The 20,165-nt window shown below is 36.9% G+C and overlaps 2 protein-coding genes across 4 annotated transcripts; one reads left to right on the plus strand and one right to left on the minus strand.

Moving 5' to 3' along the window:
- Window positions 1–633: 633 nt before the first annotated feature.
- pms2 (PMS1 homolog 2, mismatch repair system component) lies at window positions 634–10,913 on the minus strand. The gene is made up of 15 exons (XM_051674618.1): window positions 10,624–10,913; window positions 10,392–10,531; window positions 10,231–10,317; window positions 10,047–10,149; window positions 8,238–8,421; window positions 7,701–7,868; window positions 7,460–7,557; window positions 6,410–6,509; window positions 6,223–6,307; window positions 5,946–6,098; window positions 4,994–5,861; window positions 4,739–4,906; window positions 4,533–4,633; window positions 4,285–4,454; window positions 634–909 (listed from the first exon to the last, which is right to left on the minus strand). Exons 1-15 carry the CDS (start codon window positions 10,635–10,637, stop codon window positions 766–768), a joined length of 2,583 nt encoding a protein of 860 aa, XP_051530578.1. The 5' UTR covers window positions 10,638–10,913; the 3' UTR covers window positions 634–765.
- Window positions 10,914–12,626: 1,713 nt separating this feature from the next.
- eif2ak1 (eukaryotic translation initiation factor 2-alpha kinase 1) lies at window positions 12,627–20,165 on the plus strand. 3 transcript variants are annotated; one of them, XM_051674619.1, is made up of 15 exons: window positions 12,627–12,766; window positions 12,980–13,147; window positions 13,304–13,440; window positions 13,581–13,618; window positions 13,904–14,003; window positions 14,100–14,180; window positions 14,416–14,512; window positions 14,656–14,716; window positions 14,794–15,142; window positions 16,273–16,384; window positions 16,695–16,801; window positions 18,886–19,012; window positions 19,274–19,353; window positions 19,563–19,796; window positions 19,923–20,165. In XM_051674619.1, the coding sequence occupies exons 1-15, from the start codon at window positions 12,712–12,714 to the stop codon at window positions 20,040–20,042; spliced, it is 1,866 nt and encodes a 621-aa protein (XP_051530579.1). In that variant the 5' UTR covers window positions 12,627–12,711; the 3' UTR covers window positions 20,043–20,165. The 3 variants fall into 3 exon arrangements, with proteins under 3 accessions (XP_051530579.1, XP_051530582.1, XP_051530581.1); XM_051674622.1 differs by lacking the exon at window positions 14,794–15,142 and having other exon boundaries at window positions 12,697–12,766; window positions 14,100–14,185; window positions 14,416–14,505; XM_051674621.1 differs by lacking the exon at window positions 19,923–20,165 and having other exon boundaries at window positions 12,697–12,766; window positions 19,274–19,372; window positions 19,490–19,700.

A 20,165-nucleotide genomic window follows, 5' to 3' on the forward strand; every position in this document is an offset into this window, starting at 1 on the left:
ATCCCTTAATCAACAGCACTTGTGGAATAATTTGATTCAAATAAATAAATTGATAAATTCACTGTTACAGCAAGTGAATGGGATCAAACACTAAACATTAAAATACTCAGTTTCAAAAGTATAGCCACAAGACAAAAACAATATTTTAGTGCGATAAAATCACTTACTAACCTTTTCTGTATAAAGTTATTTCCAGTTTTACAAATTTCTTGTCATAACGAGATTTTGTAAAGCCTAAAACAATCAAAAAGACAATTTAAACAACTTCACAGCTCAAAATAAATAAATAAATACACAAGTTTTCACAGAAGAATTAATGTAAGGGCTTTTATAAAATTATAAGTTTCACATTTCTGACTTTAAACCCTCCAAAAATTGGCCCCTTTCACTTCGATGTTATTGCCTCACTGTGATCTTCATTTTTTTTTTTTTTTTTTTAAAGGAACGAGGTGAAATTGTGGCGATCAACATTATGCCATGCAAATGCTGTCGATTGAGCTTAAGTTTAATTGAACCTGGAATATTCCTTCAACAGGATCTTTACAGGAAGTGTCAACTTCTCATTCACAGGACACAGACTCCATAAAAACAATTTGTACATGACATTACAGTTAGAAGACAAGCAATAAAAAACTACAAACACCACTAAGCACTAAAAAACTTCCTTTATTTTAAAAAAATATAAGGAAATAAAATCCTTTATTAAAACAAATATAGTTTGATAGTCACTGTCATTTACAAACAAATCGAACAAAAACAAGTGTTTCAGTCCTGAACAATCATATCCAGATTAGCAAGGTGTCTCATGGTGGGACGTCCGTGGGGACAGTTCCAGGGCTGCTCAATTTCCCCCATGTGAACCACAAGTTTCTTCATTTCACTGGCGTTCAGGGCAGTGCCAACCATCACCTGTGGTCAACACACAAGCTTTCACAAACTATATGGAAAAACTTGTTAAAATGGCCATTCTCAAGTCATTATATTTTTGCATAAACAAAAGGAAGCCTATTTTAAGACCATTAATTTGCATTGTGATAATATTTACATGACAATTAAGCACAGGGACTAAAAACGGTTCAAGGAATGAGAACGGAAAATGAACAAAATTTTTAGCAGAACGTAACCAAAAACTGGAACAAAGTGATTTTCAGTTGTTCCGGAGTGAAAACTTTATTTTTAAATGCTGTTAACCGGTTATAACCGGTTAATTTTGTTCCGATAATTTTTTACATGAAACCATAGGCCAAAGGGTTTATCACAGTTAACTTTTTTGGAACTACACCACTTCATGCTGCCTGAAAAAAAAATGAAACGTGCTCTGATCTTGAAGGAAACTGCTGCATCACACATTTCTTTGCCTAATTGCCCGTTGTGGATGAATCTTTCTGTGAATGAAGACCTTTCTAACAGCTGTATATAATTACTACATATACTGTACATGCACGGTTAATCCAGATAGAATGAAAACATTATTTGAGGTGAAAAGTACATTTCTCAGTTGTTGCCAAGTCTTCACTGAATTATTGTTAGACATGATGCATTAATACAGATTTGATGCTGCCGGGTTTTGACTCAGAAGCAGATCTGTAATTAAAATTACACTTAACTGTTACTTAACTGCTTGTTATGATTTCTATGTTGATAAATCCACTACACAGGAAAAAAATAATTTCTTATTTTCGCTTATTTTGGTGAGGAAAATGGCTTATTTTGGGCTCGTTTCTCTTGCAAGATCTGGCAACACTACAATAGGTATTTCACCCACCCCTTAGCGCAGAGTACTGTCATTTTAAAAAGAACGATATTATTGGAAAGGCTTTTATTTTGTTCTAACCGGTAACCTTTTGGAAAGCAGACCTCGGAACTTCTGAACCGAGAAAAAAATAAAAAAAATAAAAAAATAATAATTAAAAAAAAAAACGAACCAAATGAAAACTGATTAAGCACATTTTCCCCATAAAATTCTCATTACAGTAATGCAGGTTTTTTCTTTAACTTTCTGACACCAAGGACCCTGAAATTTGGCGATCACCTTGCGAGGGACCCCTGTGTGCGGACAATAGTAAACACAATTTTATAAAAAGACTTCTTGTTTGTTTGTTTGTTGAAATTATATTTTATCTGGAAACTATTTACTTCTTAAGTTGACAATGTATCTTTCTAATGGACTAATGTTAGATGTAAAAACCCAAAGAGAAACATTTTCAACTCAATTCAAAAAAATAATATAATACAAATATTTTATTTGTAATATTGATAAAATCACAAAGTATACAAAAACAAAAAAAAATAAAGTACTGTTTCAGTGAATTACAACCCTTATTAGAAAATTTTTTTTTAGTTTCATAATCTATGAAATTATATGCCGATTTAATATTTCTTACTATAGCTGGCAATACAATAAAATAATTGTGATGATTCCAAAATGAAATGGTAATAATGACAAGCATTTCTTTTTCTTTCTTTTTTTTTATTCATTCTCTGAATTTTTTTTGCAGACCCCCTAGCCCCCCGGACCACAGTTTGAAAACCCCTGCTTTTATGCATTTTTTTTCTGGGGTTTTTGTTTGTAATTACCATTATTATTCTTTTCAGTTTGTATAATATATTATTTTTGCATAACAGTAATGAGAATGAGATTTTTTTTTAGTCCTAAACATAGTTTAGCTTTGTTTTAAACGATATAATTTTTTTTCCCATTTGATTTTGGGGTGAATTATGACCCACATCCGTTTTGTGAGATTCACCCTAAATTACACTGCCTGGCCAAAAAAAAAAAAAAAAAACAAAACAAAAAAAAAAGTCACACTCAAATATTTAGTTGGACCGCATTTAGCTTTGATTACAGTGCGCATTCATTCTGGCATTGTTTGGACAACTTCTGCAATGTCACAAAATTTGTTTCCGTCCAGAGTTACATTCATTTTCTTGTATTGATGACGGGAGATTCAAACCACTCTGTAAAGTCTTCTCCAGCACATCCCAAAGACTTTCAACGGGGTTAAGGTCAGGACTCTGGTGGCCAATTCATGTGTGAAAATGATTCCTTATGCTCCCTGAACCACTCTTTCACAATTTGAGCCCAATGAATCTTGGCATTGTCTTCAAGGAATATGCCCGTGCCGTCAGGGAAAACATCCATTGATGGGATAACCGGGTCATTCAGTACATTCAGGTAGTCAGCTGACTTCATTTTATTGCCGCATAACATTGCTGAGCCTAGACCTGACCAATTGAAGACACCCCAGATCATAACACTGCCTCCAGAGGCTTGTACAGTGGGCACTATGCATGACGGGTGCATCGCTTCATGCACTTCCCTTCTTACCCTGACCCCATTGCTTTGGAATAGGGTAAATCTGGACTCATCAGACCACATGACCTTTTTTCATTGCTCCACAGTCCAATCTTTATGCTCCCTAGCAAATTGAAGTCATTTTTTCCGATTAGCCTCACTAACATGTGGCTTTCTTGTGGCTATACAGATGTTTAGTCCCAATCCTGCAACTTCTCATTGCATTGTGCGTGTGGAAATGCTCTTACTTTCACTATTAAACATAGCCATGAGTTCTACTGTTGATTTTTTATGATGTGACTTCAAGCGTTTTGGTGATCTCCGATCATTATCATTCAAGATTTTTTTCCGACCACATTTCTTCCTCGAAGCTGACGGTTCACCACTATCCTTCCAGGTTTTAATAATGTGTTGGACAGTTCTTAACCCAATTCCAGTGATTACAGATATCTCCTTAGTTGTTTTCTTTGCTTGAAGCAGGCCAATAATTTGCCCCTTCTGAAACACAGTAACATCTTTTCCACGACCACAGGATCCATCTTCCGACATGGTTGTTTAAGAAATGAGAAGCTACACACTGCATCAGTTAGGGTTAAAAGAATTGTTGCCAGCTGAATCATATTAATCACTGCAATAATGATCCAATCATAGGCTCTTAAGGATCTGCTTATTTAAATCCAAACGGCAACTTTTTTTTTTGGCCAGGCAGTGTATGTTCTAATAAAACACAAATGGAATAGCAGGGGTGCTCAATCTTGGTCTTTGAGATCTACCTTGCTGCAAAATTTAGATCCAACTTTAAGTTACACCTGAACCAGCTGAGCAAGGGCTTCAAGTTCACACACAAAAAAAAGAAAAAGTGTAAGAATAGGGTTTTCAAAATTCTCTGCAGGAAAGCAGATCTCCACAAGCAGGACTGAGCACCCCACCCTATAAAAAAACAAGTTACTTTTATGAATCAAGGATAAGGAAAGACCAGCTGCACTCACTGATTTGCGACATGCCCTGGAAGCAAACATCTGCCTTACTCGTGAAGGTCGACACATGATACCTGGACTGTCACCAAGCATGAAGATGAGTTCCTCAATGTCATTTGGGCCAAACGTCCAATTCTTACTTGTTGGTAAAGACACCAGCTTCACCCTCTCCATAACCTGAGCTAAAACACACACCACCATCCAACATCAATTTGGAGAAAAATGTCACAAACAATATGAGCCACTCGTTGTTAACCTACCATCTTCATCAATGAGGAAGTCAAACCCATTCTTTCTGAAGATTTCAAGGTTTTCTATGAGCACCGTTTCACTGACAGCAGGGAGTTGGAGATTTTGTGGACTGCATATGGAAAAAGAAAAACATTATTTACAAAATAACTTTTTAAAATAATGAACACCTGCCCCCATTTCGAGTTAACTGTGCAGTATTTAAAGGGTGACTTACACTATAAGTCGCTGTCCCTTTAAGACAGTATTCTGTTGTAGCATCTCAAAATTGTACTTTTCATCGGTGGCATGCTGGTCGATTATGAACAGGTCTGATTTAATCTTGGTGATGATAAAACCTAAGTTGAACTGACCTATGATCTTCATCTCTTTGAACATACCTTTGCTGTAGAAAAAAAAAAAAAAAAACCCAAACCTTGTCAGTGATATAAAAAAACGTAAAAGGTATTGATCAAACAAAAAGTAATCTAACCTTATTTCTTTCTTAAGCTCATCCTCAGCACTTTGGTTTTCCCCAGGGCTTATCTTTGCCCTAAACCGTCTGTATTTTTGCTCTTGATCATTGTTCTCTCTCTGCTGTGCGTGTAGTCTCTGCATCCTTTTAGAAAGTTCCTGCAGAGAAAACTGCAAAAGAACTGTTTTCTTCTGTATGCTAACAGGTGAATCCAGCAATTCCAGAGAAGCATTATTCTTTTTGGAACCCAGAAAACAGCTTTGTGCTAGAGGTTCATTTTCACATCTAGCTCTTTTTGCCTCAGGACTGGAGATTCTGTCCTGATGTTGTTCAGACTTTGTCTCTGGCATCAAAGTTTCATACCTCCTGAACTCCTTATCTACAGGCTCATCGATAGTCTCTGCTTTAACACCAGTTTCATCAACAATTAAGTCTGGTAAAACAGACTCAGAATTGTTTCCATGTAGAATCTCTGGATCATCTTCAGTAGAACTTTGATTCACGGCCCCAGAATCAGCACCACTATCAAAGCTGCTTTTATATTTTGCTAGAGAAACTGCAGATGTTTTTACAAATGAATCAGTACTTGACACAAAAGGGGATTTTAAAGGTGGCCTCATAATGTCATTGGCTTTTTTAGAGCAGCTGACAAAAGAAAGCATCTTTTTCTGAGATGGACCAAAACAAATACTTTTATTACTAGATTGCTTTGACCCAATTCCAGGAGCCTGATGGTTTGAAAATGCTTCTTTAAGTCCGGCTAGATTGATGGAATTCTTTGGGCTGCAAGTAGGCAGCTCAGAGACATCATCTGGAATTGGCACAGAGACAGAAACCATTTCATGGTCTTCTGTCACAGGACTTGTCTCGGACAGACAGCACAGACCTACAAGAAGGAAGAACATCTGAAATGAGATACCATGACAACACATTAGATAAGAGAATGTGTTCAAAAAATGAAAGCACTCACTGGTAATTGGTGGTGGTATGTGATTAAGACTCATTTTATTAACACCTGTCTGATACATAGCAATGAGTGAGCTTTTCAAAATGGCCAGCAAGAGTTTTTCCTCTTGCAGAAGGATCTGGCGTTTGTCTGGAGTGACATTCACATCAACACAGTCTAAAGAGAAACAAAGGATGCAGGAGAAGTGGCAAGTTCCATGAATCTGACATTGTGTAAACCATATTTACACGGAAAGCTCAAGGTAATTAGTATTTCTTAAATCTTCTCTTTCAAGTCTTACCTGAAGCAACGGAAATGTTTAGAGCAACAAAAGGGTACTGATGCCGATTGTACATATGATAAACCTCATTGACAAGCTTGGAGACCTGGAAATATTGTACAAAGGCATACATGAAAAACATAATACTTTTTTATATATAATGATTATATGTACAATAAGTTATAAAGGAAAATAAAAAAAAGCATACCTTTACTGGATCACAGGGTCTTTTATTGATAAAAAAGAACTGTCTGTCAGTAGCACTTCGACCAACACCATGATCCCCTTGTGACACAAAACCGTCAATTCTAGAATGCAATAATACAAATAATTATCACATTCTTTCCACTGTAATGTATAACTAATTTATAGCATGATTGTAATTAGGGATGTGCCACGGTGGTCCACTAATCCTCCAACAACTGACTAGTCGATTAGTGTTGTTGTCTACTAACCTTCATATTTTTAGTGGTGGTGGTTTTAATGGGAGACACAATTCTCAAATTAATTGAGAGATGCAACTTCACGAAGAGCATTTTTTTGTGCTTAAAAGTGAATAAGTCAGCACAGTTGAACCTTCAGCAAGAAGTTTAGTCTCTTTAATGCTTAAAGATTAGTCGATTTAAGCACCACTGCTGTTTCAGCCATCAAAGCGCTGCATCAACAATACAAGATGTTCACTTTCAGACGTTAAATCCTCTGATGTGAGTAATGTTCGTTTATATGTGAGGTGCTATGGAAAGATTAAAGTCTTTCACTGATTCTGTCTGAAACTGCGTAATAAATAGTTCAGCAAAAAATTCACTATAAAAAATCCTATTGTTATAAAGTGTTTTTATGTTTTAATGTTATCTCGTGTTACATTAAATGAGATCATATGACTATTCGACAACAAAAAAATGATGCACACCTGGCGCTGAGTTGTCTAATCAGCAGGAGAGAGATAAGGAGGGGCCAGGATGCCAGTTCGAGAGAGAGTGAGAGATGCACATGTTGTGTGTGTGCATTTTTGTATTGTTTGCTAGAAAGCACTTTTATGTTATGTTTGAGTTATGTTCTGTCATTAAAGTTGCTAAGGTTGCTTTCCAGCCGGTTCCTGCCTCCTCCTTGCCCATGCTGTGAAACTTGTACAAATGTGTAATCCGCTCACCTTTCACAATCCATCAGACACAAGAACTCCATATTGGTAGGGCTTTACATAAAAACATAATGTAGATATTCGGAGAAGGTATGAAAATGTTTACACAGAAAAACTCACAGGAAAAGGTCTTTCGGGACATTTACCCCACTGAGACAATAGTCTTCCAAAATTGATTCAGTGGGAGATATTTGCTTGAAGGGAATTAAACTCTGTAGCTGTGGACAAATACAAATATCACAAGATACTGTCAAGCAACAGTGATAAAACATGCTGTTAATACATGTACTTTGTTTGGGGGGGGGGGTCATTCTAAATATTTTACCATACAAAATAAGGTTTTGCTTATTAATATTCTCACTTGTTTAGGTCCAAAAACAGCTCCAATGTTGTCCCGCATGCTGTTACTACCACTGGTGCACAATACTGTAGTGCGCTTGCCTTGTCCAATCTGGTTGGTGCATGTAATTCGCACACCAGTGGAGATGATGCAGTAGGACTGCAAGACATAAATCATCTTGGAATATTCCTGTAAATATATAAAGATTCTGTTATAGGGATAGTTCACCCAAAAATATAAACTCTGTCAACATTTACTCACCCTCATGTTGTTCCATATCCATATAACTTTCTTCCTCTATGGAACACAAAAGATGATGTCAGGCAGAAATGTAAGACTGATTCACCAATTAGCTTTCATTGTATGGGAAAAAGATGCAATGAAAGCGAGTGGTGTCTGACCTGTCAGTCAGTCCCTTTTATTATGCCTCCCCTATCCTCAAGTTCCACGGAAGAAAGTCGTACGGGTTTGGATGGATATGGGAGTGGGTAAATGACAACAGCATTCTCTAACCCTTTAATTCTTCTAAAAATATGTATGGCAAGAATTTCTCAAGACCTTTTTAATGTTTCGCTGAAACTCCTTGTGTCGGACAGGCAGCGTGGAGAAGAGCTTCTGAAGATTGATGGTGGTGCCATGCTGGCGGGGATGGGGCACACGCTGGGTAAGACGCCCATCATGGTCAAACACCAGCCGAGCTCCAATCTGAGCGTTCTCATGACAGGTCACAACACTAAGGTCACTGCAGACAGCCCAATTAAAAGGAGCAGCATATACTGCCTTTGAGAATAACAATCAGATATCATGTAGTGCTCATTATTGCACAGTATTCAATACCTAAAGTGTGCAGACAAAGTTCCAAGATTAAAAAATATGTAGAGCTGTCAAAATTTACTTGTTAACGCATGCAATTATTTTAAAACGTTTAACGTATTAATTTTTCTCAATCACGATTAACGCATTTACCTATTTGACCTTTTTTCTGCTCCGTGTCATGTCTGAACACTGGTTGGAATAGGACAGAAACTTTGCAATGTGTCCATGGTCATTACACTGACGCACAGACCACAAACAAACACATACAACAGTGATTCCGTGTCCATGATCAAGTGATGAAGAAATTACCTCTTTACCATATTTTTTGTACAAAACAAACCCATATGGGACCTGTGAAAAGCTGCATTCACATGACTCGCTGGAGTGAAGCATCAGCGCCTCCCCGGCACCATGTTGTGCTTCTGTCTTACCGGACATTTCAGATGGCGTATCATTTACATGCTCAGTGTCAGTGCTCAGAGCATAACAAGACATTCTCTGCAAGTGCTTTTCATGTGGAGTTCAAAGCGCCGTGAAACGTGTTAATGCAATGCAACTTCATGATTGCTGTAGCAAAGTGAATAGCAACGATTAACTGGATAGTTCACCCAAAAATACAAATTTTTGCCATCCCAAATGTGTATGGCTTTCTCTATTCTGCAGAACACAAATGAAGATTTTTAAAAGAATATCTCAGCTCTGTAGGTCCATTCAATGCTAGTGACTGGTGATCAGAACTCTGAAGGTCCAAATATCACGTAAAAGCAGCATAAAACTAATCCATATGACTCCAGTGATATAATCAATGTCTTGTGAAGCAATACAATCAATTTTGGGTGAGAGCAGACCAAAACAGAATTCATTTTTCACTATAACTCTTGACACCAGTCTCCTTGGCAATCGTGATTTCAAGCTGCAATGATATTTTGGTTTGTTCCCACCCAAAACCAATTAGCTCACTTTAGAAGACACTGATTAAACCACTGGAGTCATATGGATTACTTTTATGCTGCCTTTATATATTATTTGGACCTTTATAGTTTTGGCACCATTCACTTGCATTGTATGGACCTACAGCGCTGACATATTCTTCTAACAATCTTCATTTGTGTTCTGCAGAAGAAAGAAAAAAATCATACACATCTGGTATGGCATGAGGGTGAGTAAATGAAGAGAGAAATTTCATTTTGGGTGAACTATCTCTTTAATATTGTGCAGTATGAGAGTTTAAGCAATTCACTGCCCATTGCAATGAATGCTTCTACTATTTATTTATTTATTTTTCAATTAGTCAACCTCCCACGTAGACTTTCGGAGACGTTTAATTTTACTTGAATTGGTGCTATTATAGTGCATTTTGTCTTTATATTGAGGAATACTTTGTTTAAAAATGTTAATTTTACATGCTTTCTTTTCTGAGGAGGAACTAAAAGTATTTTGCCAGGAAAAAACATAGCCTATCTTGATTAACTATAAAAAAAAATCCTGCGATTAATCGTGATATTTTAATTGACTGACCGCACTAAAAAGAAGTCATCTATAGGGTATTACCTGAGAGCACACAGTGAGCTGAGAGCTTCGCCACGGAACCCAAATGTCTCCACACGAATCAAGTCGGAGAAATCTCTTAGTTTAGATGTGTGATGTTTTAAAGCTGCAAATGTGGAGAAGACACATAAGATCATGCCAGACCTCTCTGTTATCTCAGTTCCTCAATGTTCCCAATGCAACTTACTTAGTCCCTCAAAGTTTTGCTCCTCAACACCTTTTCCATTATCAGACACTTCCACTAACTCCGTTCCACTGTCTTTTAACTTGACATCTATATGAGAAAACATATGTAACTTGACATCAAATGCAATATGCTCCATCAGGTCTAACATCCCTAGAACTTACCAACATTAGTGGCACCAGCATCAAGGCTGTTCTCCACCAGCTCCTTCACAGCTGTGGCCAGACTCAGAACCACCTGCCCCGAGCAGATCTGATGCACAGACTGTTTGTCGATTGCTTTTATGGCTCCAGCAGACCCTGTGCTGGACATTTTTAATTAGCCTACACAGTGAAGCTAGTGTAAAATAGTATTTAAATTGCAGTAAACAAGCTCAGTAAGCTATTATTAACTTACCAAGTGTCTGACATCCTTCCTTTACAAATAAATATGTTGTCAGTCAGAGAAGCCTAACTTTAAAGCGTTGCATTGTGGCTATTTTGATAGCTTTTGGTACATGAGGTATCCAGGGCAAACAGGGAGCGACATTTGCATGTGTTTTAATTACTAAATGAGATATAATTATTCTTCAACAAAGAACCCCCACTTTTAGATTAAACTGGACCACACTGACTGCACTATTTCATGTGCCGATAGCTGCACGCGTATACAAGCGTCACTCTCAAAACGTTTCCCGCGTAGTGACGCAAGACGTCACAACGTTTCGCGTAGCATGTGACTGTTTTTGTGACGTGCTTGTTAATACAAGTATAAATAAATAAATACATATAATAGGTTTTCATTTACATAAAAATATGTATAGTTTTCCAATTGTAAAAGCAGTGTAGCAAATTTTACTTTGTGCCATTTTATTTTGAAAGGTTTCATCACCCCCGCGTGCGGTTGCTGGAGTAGGGACTGTATGCAAAGTTGTTATCACAGTAGAAACTGACATGACAACAGTGCAAATGTTATGTTCTTCTGGCATGTATAGTTTGTGATGATAATAGTAATTTGGGATAAATATACAAAACTTAGCTACGTATAACATTTTAAGGCGCTATATCGTGGTTTGTTCATCATATACTCAAGATTTTGAGACACTTCCTTACTCCTTCACTGAAGAACATGGCAGCTGACTATTACAGTGATATTACTATTACAGTGATATTTTTGCTCGGCTTGTTTTAAACTTGTGAGTGGAATTTCATGACTTAAAAGGACTGGTTTTCTTGAACGGTGGTCCTTCTGAATGCAACCAACGGATGGGATACACATGAGTGCGTTTTAGCCGAAAACGCCAATGTTTCACACAACAGAGACTCTCATGGCTCAGGAAAGTTCGAGTAGAGTTGTAGTTTCTAATGTGAACGTTCAAAGCCTTCAGATCCGAAGGGGCCTTTCTAACCAGGATAGGGGATCTAGAAGAGGAATATTCCGCTGACGGAAGATGACGTCCAATTTGACAGTGAGTCCAATAAAGTTGTGACTGCTGAGAAACAGCGACACCATATGTGTTTGAATGCAGTAGTCTACTGGTATTCAGTAGTGGCTTGAGTTCTATAACATAACAATCAAAGTCATGAGCAAGATATGTAGCTAGCATTATAGATTAATTTTAATGCCTAATCTTACCTGGAAGCCAAAACAGTGTAGAATTTGGTGAGTTTACTCACCCTCATGCTATACCAGATGCGAATGACTGTCTTTCTTTTTTCTGCAGAGCACAACGGAAGATTTTGAAAAGAATATCTCAGCTCTTTAGGTCCACACATTGGGAAAAAAGTAAACTGTGGAACTTAGCAGCCCCAAAAAGCACAGAAAGGCCGCATAAAAGTAATCCATACGACTCCAATGGTTAGGCTAAATCCATGCCTTCTGAAGCGATATTATAATGGATTAAAAACAGATCAAGTCCTTTTTTACTATACATTTCCACTTTCTCTTCCACATTCTTCTTTTGTTTTTGTTTTTTGATGATTCTTATTCTTCGTGCGTATTGCAACCTACTGGTCAGGGGTGGTCAAATGTTGAGATTTATAGTAAAAAATAATTTCAGTAATGATCTGTTTCTCACCCACATCTATCATATTGCTTCAGAAGACATGGATTTCAACACTGGAGATGTATGGATTACTTTAATGCTGCCTTTGTGTGCTTTTTGTAACTTCAAAGTTCTGATCATCATTCATTTGCATTGAATGGACCAACAGAGCTTAGATTTCCTTCTAAAGTCATCATTTGTGTTCTGCAGAAGAAAGAAAGTCATACACATCTGGAATGGCATGAGGGTGAGTAAATGATGAGATAATTCTCATATTTGGGTGAACTATCCCTTTAATATTTGATCTGTGGGACTTCTTAGGGGTGTGGGGGGGACTTGAAAATGTTTGAAGCTGATAAGTTACATAGACTTTACCCACCCTTGCTGTACAGACTAGATGCAGCAGTACTCTATTTGTTTAGCTGTTAAGAGAGTACTGTTAATGCTCATTTGATGTCTAAATGGATTCCGATGAATATGACATTATGGACTTAATTGCTAAAGTTATTGCTGAAGGTAAGAAATTCACAAGGTGTGTTGTCTTGTTAGACTAAATTTGGTTTGTTTTCACTGATCAAACAAATGAAACTGTCAGATACTGACACTTAACGAACATTTGGACACTTTGCTTATCCAACAAGTAGCCTACTTATTCTTTTGAGGATTTAATATTTCCATACCCATAATAAAACAAACTATTCACTCCTTTTCTTTGTTGTATTAATGTAGTCTCAAACTCCGACAATAACTGTGAGGTGCTGCTGGTGGGGAAACAGTACCCATCAATCCAGGAATTTGCTTCTGCCATTCCCAACCAACTACTCCTGGGATCCCTACTGGAACACTTGTGCTTTGTTTACCAGAGTGACCCTACACGTTCACGCATGCTGTTCAAGGGTGAGTCACCTGATATCTATACTGCCTCAAAAAAATGTACCAGTGAACTATGTCAGAATATTTTGTCTATTTATTATTTGTCTCTAGTTTTACTTTTTTGGAAACCTAATTGATAATAGCTACTTGAATATCTCTCAAAAACCTCACCTGTTTCAGTGATAGGCCAGCGTTTAGCAGCCATGAACCTCCTCTCTCCATTGGCCATCAGTGATGAGTTTAGCACAGTTCGTCTGCAGCACAACCGGGCATTCAGAGAGCTCCTGCATGCAACCAGCCCTTCACTTTTTCCGCAGGTAATGCAACATACTGTATTTAATCATCAATGTAATTTTGTTCTATTATGATTCAATTGAACTATTCAAATATACACATCAACAAAACCAAAAGTTGTGAAAAACCTTGTGCTTTCTGTTCATCTTTCGGCTTTCTGCAGGATCATCGATACTTGAGTGCAGAAGGCCAGACTCTAAGGTGAAAACAGTTCCACTTGCTGTGCTTTGTAATACACATTTACATTTAGTCATTTAGCAGATGCTTTTATCCAAAGCGACTTACAAATGAGACACATAGCAAGCAATTTGTCATACAAAGTTTATCAACATCTGCAGTATAGGACTGCCAAGTTCTCACAGTAGCTGGAGTAGTAAAGATGCTAGCACAGAACAAAGAGACAGACAAGGAACAAAAATGTATTTGTACATTAAGTGCAATACACAATGACAATTCGATTAATTCAGATACGCTTATCTATCCTAGAACCAAAGATGGTCTTTTCCAAGCCCAAACATCCCGTTACCTTAGTGAATTTGAAGAAATCGCAAAACTGGGTAAAGGATCATATGGCATAGTGTTTAAGGTAATGATTTTTGTGTGTGACAATCGTATTATACTCAAAAGACATTAACCACATAATGTTGAAAGGTGCATCCTAAAACCACTCATACTGTTTTAGGTTACAAACAAGCTGGATGGTCAGGAATACGCAGTGAAAAAAATTCTCATCAAGAAAGTAACTAGAGATGACTGCATGAAGGTAAGGTATGGCACAGATTGAGCTTGCATTATTGTTGGAGGCTGTTCACACAACATGTGTTCCTACAGTGTAGCGGAATGAATAATTTAGCATGTTGCCCCTTAAAAACGCTACACTTATGGTGCCAAAGACATCCATCTAGCGTAGGTTTCCACTGACCAACAGTTGTTCACCTCAAAATTCCAAACGATTTAGCAGTAAACGGCCATATTGGGTCTGTTTTTCTTTTTCACAGGTTCTTAGAGAAGTTAAAGTGCTCTCTAGCCTTCAGCATCCAAACATCATTGGATATCACACTGCATGGATGGAGCATGTTCAGCCTACTGTGAGAAGCAAGTAGCTCTATTGATGTGATCTTAAATAAGCTAACCAAATAATTCAAATATCTGCATATATTCTATGTTTCTTGTTGATATAGAAAGCATGCATCATGCAAAATGGTACAAATTGGGAACAATTTTCTGTTTCCTTCCAGATCCCAAATCTCTTGTTTCTCAAATATTTCCAGCCTTAGAGAAATCTTCACAGAAAGAAGGGTAAGATGACAAGAAACATGTTCAACATTTAAATAAGTGGCATTCCAATGCATATTGAAAATGAATCATGCTTTCAGATCCACACAGGAAAGCACTGACAGCAGCAGTGGATCGTTCATTGTTTTTGAACATTCTGACCAACTAAAAGACAATCAAGTTACATTAGAAAGCTTCTCAGTGAAGCCGTCAACGTCAAAAGAGGAAATTGGTCATGCTGTGTGCCCTAAAAATGTCCACAACCCTCAGAACTTTGTTCCATGTGTGTTCCTGGGAAAGCCTGGCACTACAGTGAACAAATGCCCAGCAGCTAATTGGGACAGCTCGACACTCTCAAAGGACGACCTCAGTAAAACCAAACTGGAATTAAACAAAAACTCTCACACTGATATGGACACTCGTGAATGGTCCGAAAAGCTGGCACATGAGGTGTGGGGTTTGTTGATATAGAACTAACTAATAATTTAATTGAAATCAGAAATAATAATTTTCTTCAGCTAACCTTAAATAAGGACATATGGTACATTTTTGAAAGACCTCATGAAATCACTTGGCATGCAGGTTTCTTTGTGTGTTCTCATAATTCCTGTTGAAAAAGGACTTCTGGGTGGGATATATCGAAGGTCTAGTCCCTTTAGTTACATCACAGCCATTTACCACGATTTGCTTCTTGCAAGGCTGCTACAGATGGTATGGGTGGAAGGGACATTTTCATTTTAGAGAGCATTTGATTGGACAAGCATCTGTGTAGTGCAAGTTGAGTCATCAATATTTTTGGTCCATTTTAGGGATGTTAATAATTAATCGATGATCGATTATTCATCATTAATAACTTGATCGACTAAGCTTGTCGATCGTCGATTAATCACAAATGCGTTCGGTAGTCAGGTGAGCAGATGGAGAAAAGAGTGTCTATACAGTTATCCGCCACTAGATGGGGCACTGCAGCTTGTGCGCTACATGTCACGTCCTGTCCAAAACACAAATGCGCATCTGTAACTTCCTTGCTTGTAAAAATGAAGTGGGCTCAAATTAATCATGGAGCGTTTTTCTATAAATGAACATTACATTTAGTGCATACATCGTGATAGCGTTAAAGAACAACATGACATCAAGTAGTGTTGATTCGCCGGTCTTCCTGTATCATCCACACCGACAGTCACATCAGTTCTCGCCGGAAGAGCATGTAGGTATATTCACCTGAAATCTCACCATCACCAGTATAGAAGCATGTTTTATTGACTCCATTGCGTGTTATTATTTGACATAAATTCAAATAAAAAGGTCTGAAATATGTAACGATCCAACAAATGTGACGTTTTAGTGAACTTGAATCTGTATCGTCTATAAAAGTTATTATTGACTAAAATCTGATTTTTTTTTTCTGCCTGTGTGAACAGCCTTAGAGGGACAAAACTCAAATTTTCTCTATATAATTATATATATATATATATATATATATATATATATATATATATATATATATACACACGTGTGTTTTATTTTTTTCCTAGTAGGGCCTGTAATCTGTAATGTTTTTTTCTTGTTGCTATGTACAGATTCAGTTTCACTTAATGCTTTATATACAAATGCAACTGTGTGAGCGATCCTTGAAAGACTGGATACAGGAGAGGAACACAAGAACTATGGAAGAACTGTCAATTTCACAAGGTAAGACCCCTGTTTTCAAATGAAATAGGCATTTCTAGAAATTACAGCAATATTCAATATACAGCAAATATCTGTTATTCTTTAAATGCCATGCATTGGGATTGGCAATACACTATTTGCGTGCAATTTACAGTGCATAAGTCATTATATACTCCCTTTTACCTGTTTTTGCACCGGCTGACATATGCCTGAACAGGAAAGACAAGAAAAGCTAATTTGCGGATCCAAATTGTTTAAACGTTGAGATCATTTAATTATATTGCTGGATTATTGAAGTATTTTTAAACCTTTTACTTCTTTTAATTCACAGATCCTTGTGAGTCAGCTGACTGTGAACAAGCATTGAACATTTTTAAGAAAATACTTGAAGGAGTGGAATACATTCATTCCCGTGGAATTATGCACAGAGACCTAAAGGTATGTCTACATTCACCAATGGTATTATACTTATTTCTGTTATTTTTGTCATGGGTAATGTGAAAGCATGACTATGCATGGGAGGAGGCCTGGTGTTTTGATAACCGACATTGGATTGCCGTGGCACAACAATTTGCAAAGCAAACTGGTGCTTTTGAGATTAGACTTTCAGTCTACTAAAACAACCGATAGTTCCCTTCTAATGTAGTAAGCTTTTTGATGTCTGTGCTATGAATAAGTTCAAAATTACATCATCTCTTCCACTATGGAAACCCTGTGAAGAGATCAGCAAACAGGCATTGTTTACATAATTATTTACACATTCTAGGTTCCTATGGTCATGTATTTAAGAGGTGCATTGACATGTTGAATATATTTTTTCTCATCATTGCTATAAAAGTCCTGTTAACAGTTGCTGTAGACATTGCACAATCCTTTCTCCAATAGAATTAGGTGTCCATGGCTTTACATAGCCAACATGGTATCTAAATAACATAATTTTACTTTAGAAAAGACATACAATAGAATCAGTCGTAGATGCTCCCAACTTTGACCAACACTATGCTTATCCCTTATAAACACACTCTTTATCTGTTTGTCACATGTTTGAATAGTCTAGCACTACCCATGAATCCCTGAAAATTTGGGTCTTTAGACAAACGAAAGGTTTAACCTCAGGTCAAGAAAACACAGTTATCTTTAAAATTCCTACCCAAATATCATTTCAGTGAATAATCTGTAGAACTCTTAAAGGAATAGTTCACCCAAAAATGAAAATTGTTTCATTATTTACTCACCCTCATGATATCCCAGGTGTGTATGTCTTTCTTTCTGCACCAGAACACATTTGAAGAAAAATAGAAAAAATCTTAGCTCAGTAGGTCCTTAAAATGCAAGTGGATGGTGATCAGACCTTTTGAAGCTCTAAAAATCACAGACAGTCAGCATAAACTTCATCGATATGACACAAGCGGTTGAATTAATGTCGTCTAACGCGATCACTTTTGGCATGAAAAAAGATAAATATTGAAGTACTTTTTAACTATAATCCAATGCATCGGGTAAGCTTCATGAGAGGGTGGAGTCCAAGCAGTCTCTTGTGTGCTGTATTCACATTGCCATGATACAGAAGTAATCTCACGTTCTCCACTCGGTTCAGACATCCAGGATAAGCACACAAACGCACCATTGAGTAAAAAAAACATAAATAAATACAGATCTAAACCAACCAAGCTACTGTACAGCATTCCTCATTCTCACTTGTAAACAGCGCTGCTCTTCCGGCTGTGACACCCGTGCATCAGTTCTCACGTGTTTCAAATGCCAATGCGATTACGTCTTACGCATATACCGCTGTAACGGAAGCATGATTTAGAGTTAAAAAAAGTACTTAAATATTTATCTTTTTCTCACCAAAAGTGATCTTGTTGCTTTAGAAGACATTAATTTAACAGCTGGTGTCATATGGATGAAGTTAATGCTGTCTGTGATTTTTGGAGCTTCAAAAGGTCTGATCACCATACACTTGCATTTTAAGGACCTACTGAGGTAAGATATTTTTGTATTTTTCTTCAAATGTGCTCTGGTGATGAAATAAAGTCATACACACCTGGGATATCATGAGGATGAGTAAATAATGAGAGAATTTTCATTTTTGGGGGAACTATTCCTTTAAATCACTCATTGTGCATATTTATTTTGATTCTCATCTTCTATTTGGAAAATAAAAAAGATTTTACATAATTAAAAATCTGTTTCTAAACTGCACATTATGGGTCCTCTGCATATTGTATTGTTTTTTTCTTGAATTATTGGAATAGTGTATAACACCTCTAAATTTGTGCAGGATCACTGTAAATGATCACTGTAAGTTCTCGGTGCAAGTAGCATTTCAGTTTAGACTCTCTATAGTCTAAGATTGATCAAACTTTCTGTGTGGATTGTTGAAAATACTCTTGATGAAGAGGCAGACAACTATCAAGCTTCACAAAGTTCAAACACAGTTTTGTTGTATTGCATTATGGGTTTAAAAACAACTATTTTGTGTGTATTGCCCATTTATGTATATATTTATTTATTTACAGCCTAGAAACATTTTCCTTCATGGACCTGAATGCCATGTGAAAATAGGGGACTTCGGATTGGCATGCAAAAACATTATAATGGACAAACATGATCAGCTGCCCTACAACTCTAAAACTGTGAATACAGGTGAGGGGCCTTCAAACCTATTCTATATTTACATTGAGAAGTTAAGGATTGTTATAGCTGTTATTACAAATTCTGAACTAGAATACTTACAAATACAGTTTAACTTTGAATACACTCATTTCCTGTTCGTTACAAAAAAATGATTTAACGGAAGGTAACAGTAGATGGCGCCAGTAAATAAATGCAAACCTTAGGAATGAAGGTTCTGTGATGCCTCTATTTGAAAGTCAGTCCAGAAAAATGTCTGATCTTTTTTTTCAGACTTATCGCACACCCGTGGAGTGGGAACATTTGTTTACGCTGCACCTGAACAACTTGAGGGTTCTAACTATGATTCAATGGTAAAGAGTCCAGATAATATAAAGTAAACTGTTATAAGGCTAGCCTATACAGTCATAACTGTTGTTTATAAGTACTGTACCTGAGTTTGTGTATTTTCGTATATGTATATCTATTATGTGATAATTGTTAATTCATTCATTTATAATTATTTGGTAAGTATATAGAATAAAAGAAAAAAGAATATGATATTCAGTGTTTTTTTATACAGTCAGATATGTATAGTATAGGAGTGATTGCGTTGGAGTTATTCCAGCCATTTGGGACTGAAATGGAACGTGTACACACACTTGGAGAACTGAGGAAGGGCCAGGTTCCTAATACGCTGTCCAAAAACTGTCCAATTTTGGCCAAGTATATCAGACTGCTGACCAGCTCTGGTCCTTCAATTAGACCAAGTGCATGCCAGTTACTACAGAGTGACATCTTCAGCACCAATGACATGGTATGTGTGGCTCCAAAACACGTTTCTCAAAATGGAACAAAAAACATTTTGATTTGTGCATAATCTCATTTTCAGCTATCTTTATGTTTTGAAAAATCTCACGTTTGTTTGCATACTCTATTCTAGGTTATCCACAGTTTAAAGCGCAAGATTGATGAGCAAGAAGAAGAACTCGTTCAGCTCAGGAGAAAGATCAGTGAGCTACAGATCTCTCAAAATGCAAAACACAGTCCAGAAAAGACATAATAATACTGGCTCTTTTGTACCCCCAAATACTTGTGCATTATGTGAATTGTTGTTTGGAAATGGTTGCATGTGTGAGTGCAGCTCTAATTGTATGTAAATAAATGAGTGCCATATTTTATTTGA

The sequence above is a fragment of the Myxocyprinus asiaticus genome, chromosome 36 (genome assembly GCF_019703515.2).
Source record: "Myxocyprinus asiaticus isolate MX2 ecotype Aquarium Trade chromosome 36, UBuf_Myxa_2, whole genome shotgun sequence".
In the NCBI taxonomy this organism is placed as follows: domain Eukaryota; kingdom Metazoa; phylum Chordata; class Actinopteri; order Cypriniformes; family Catostomidae; genus Myxocyprinus; species Myxocyprinus asiaticus.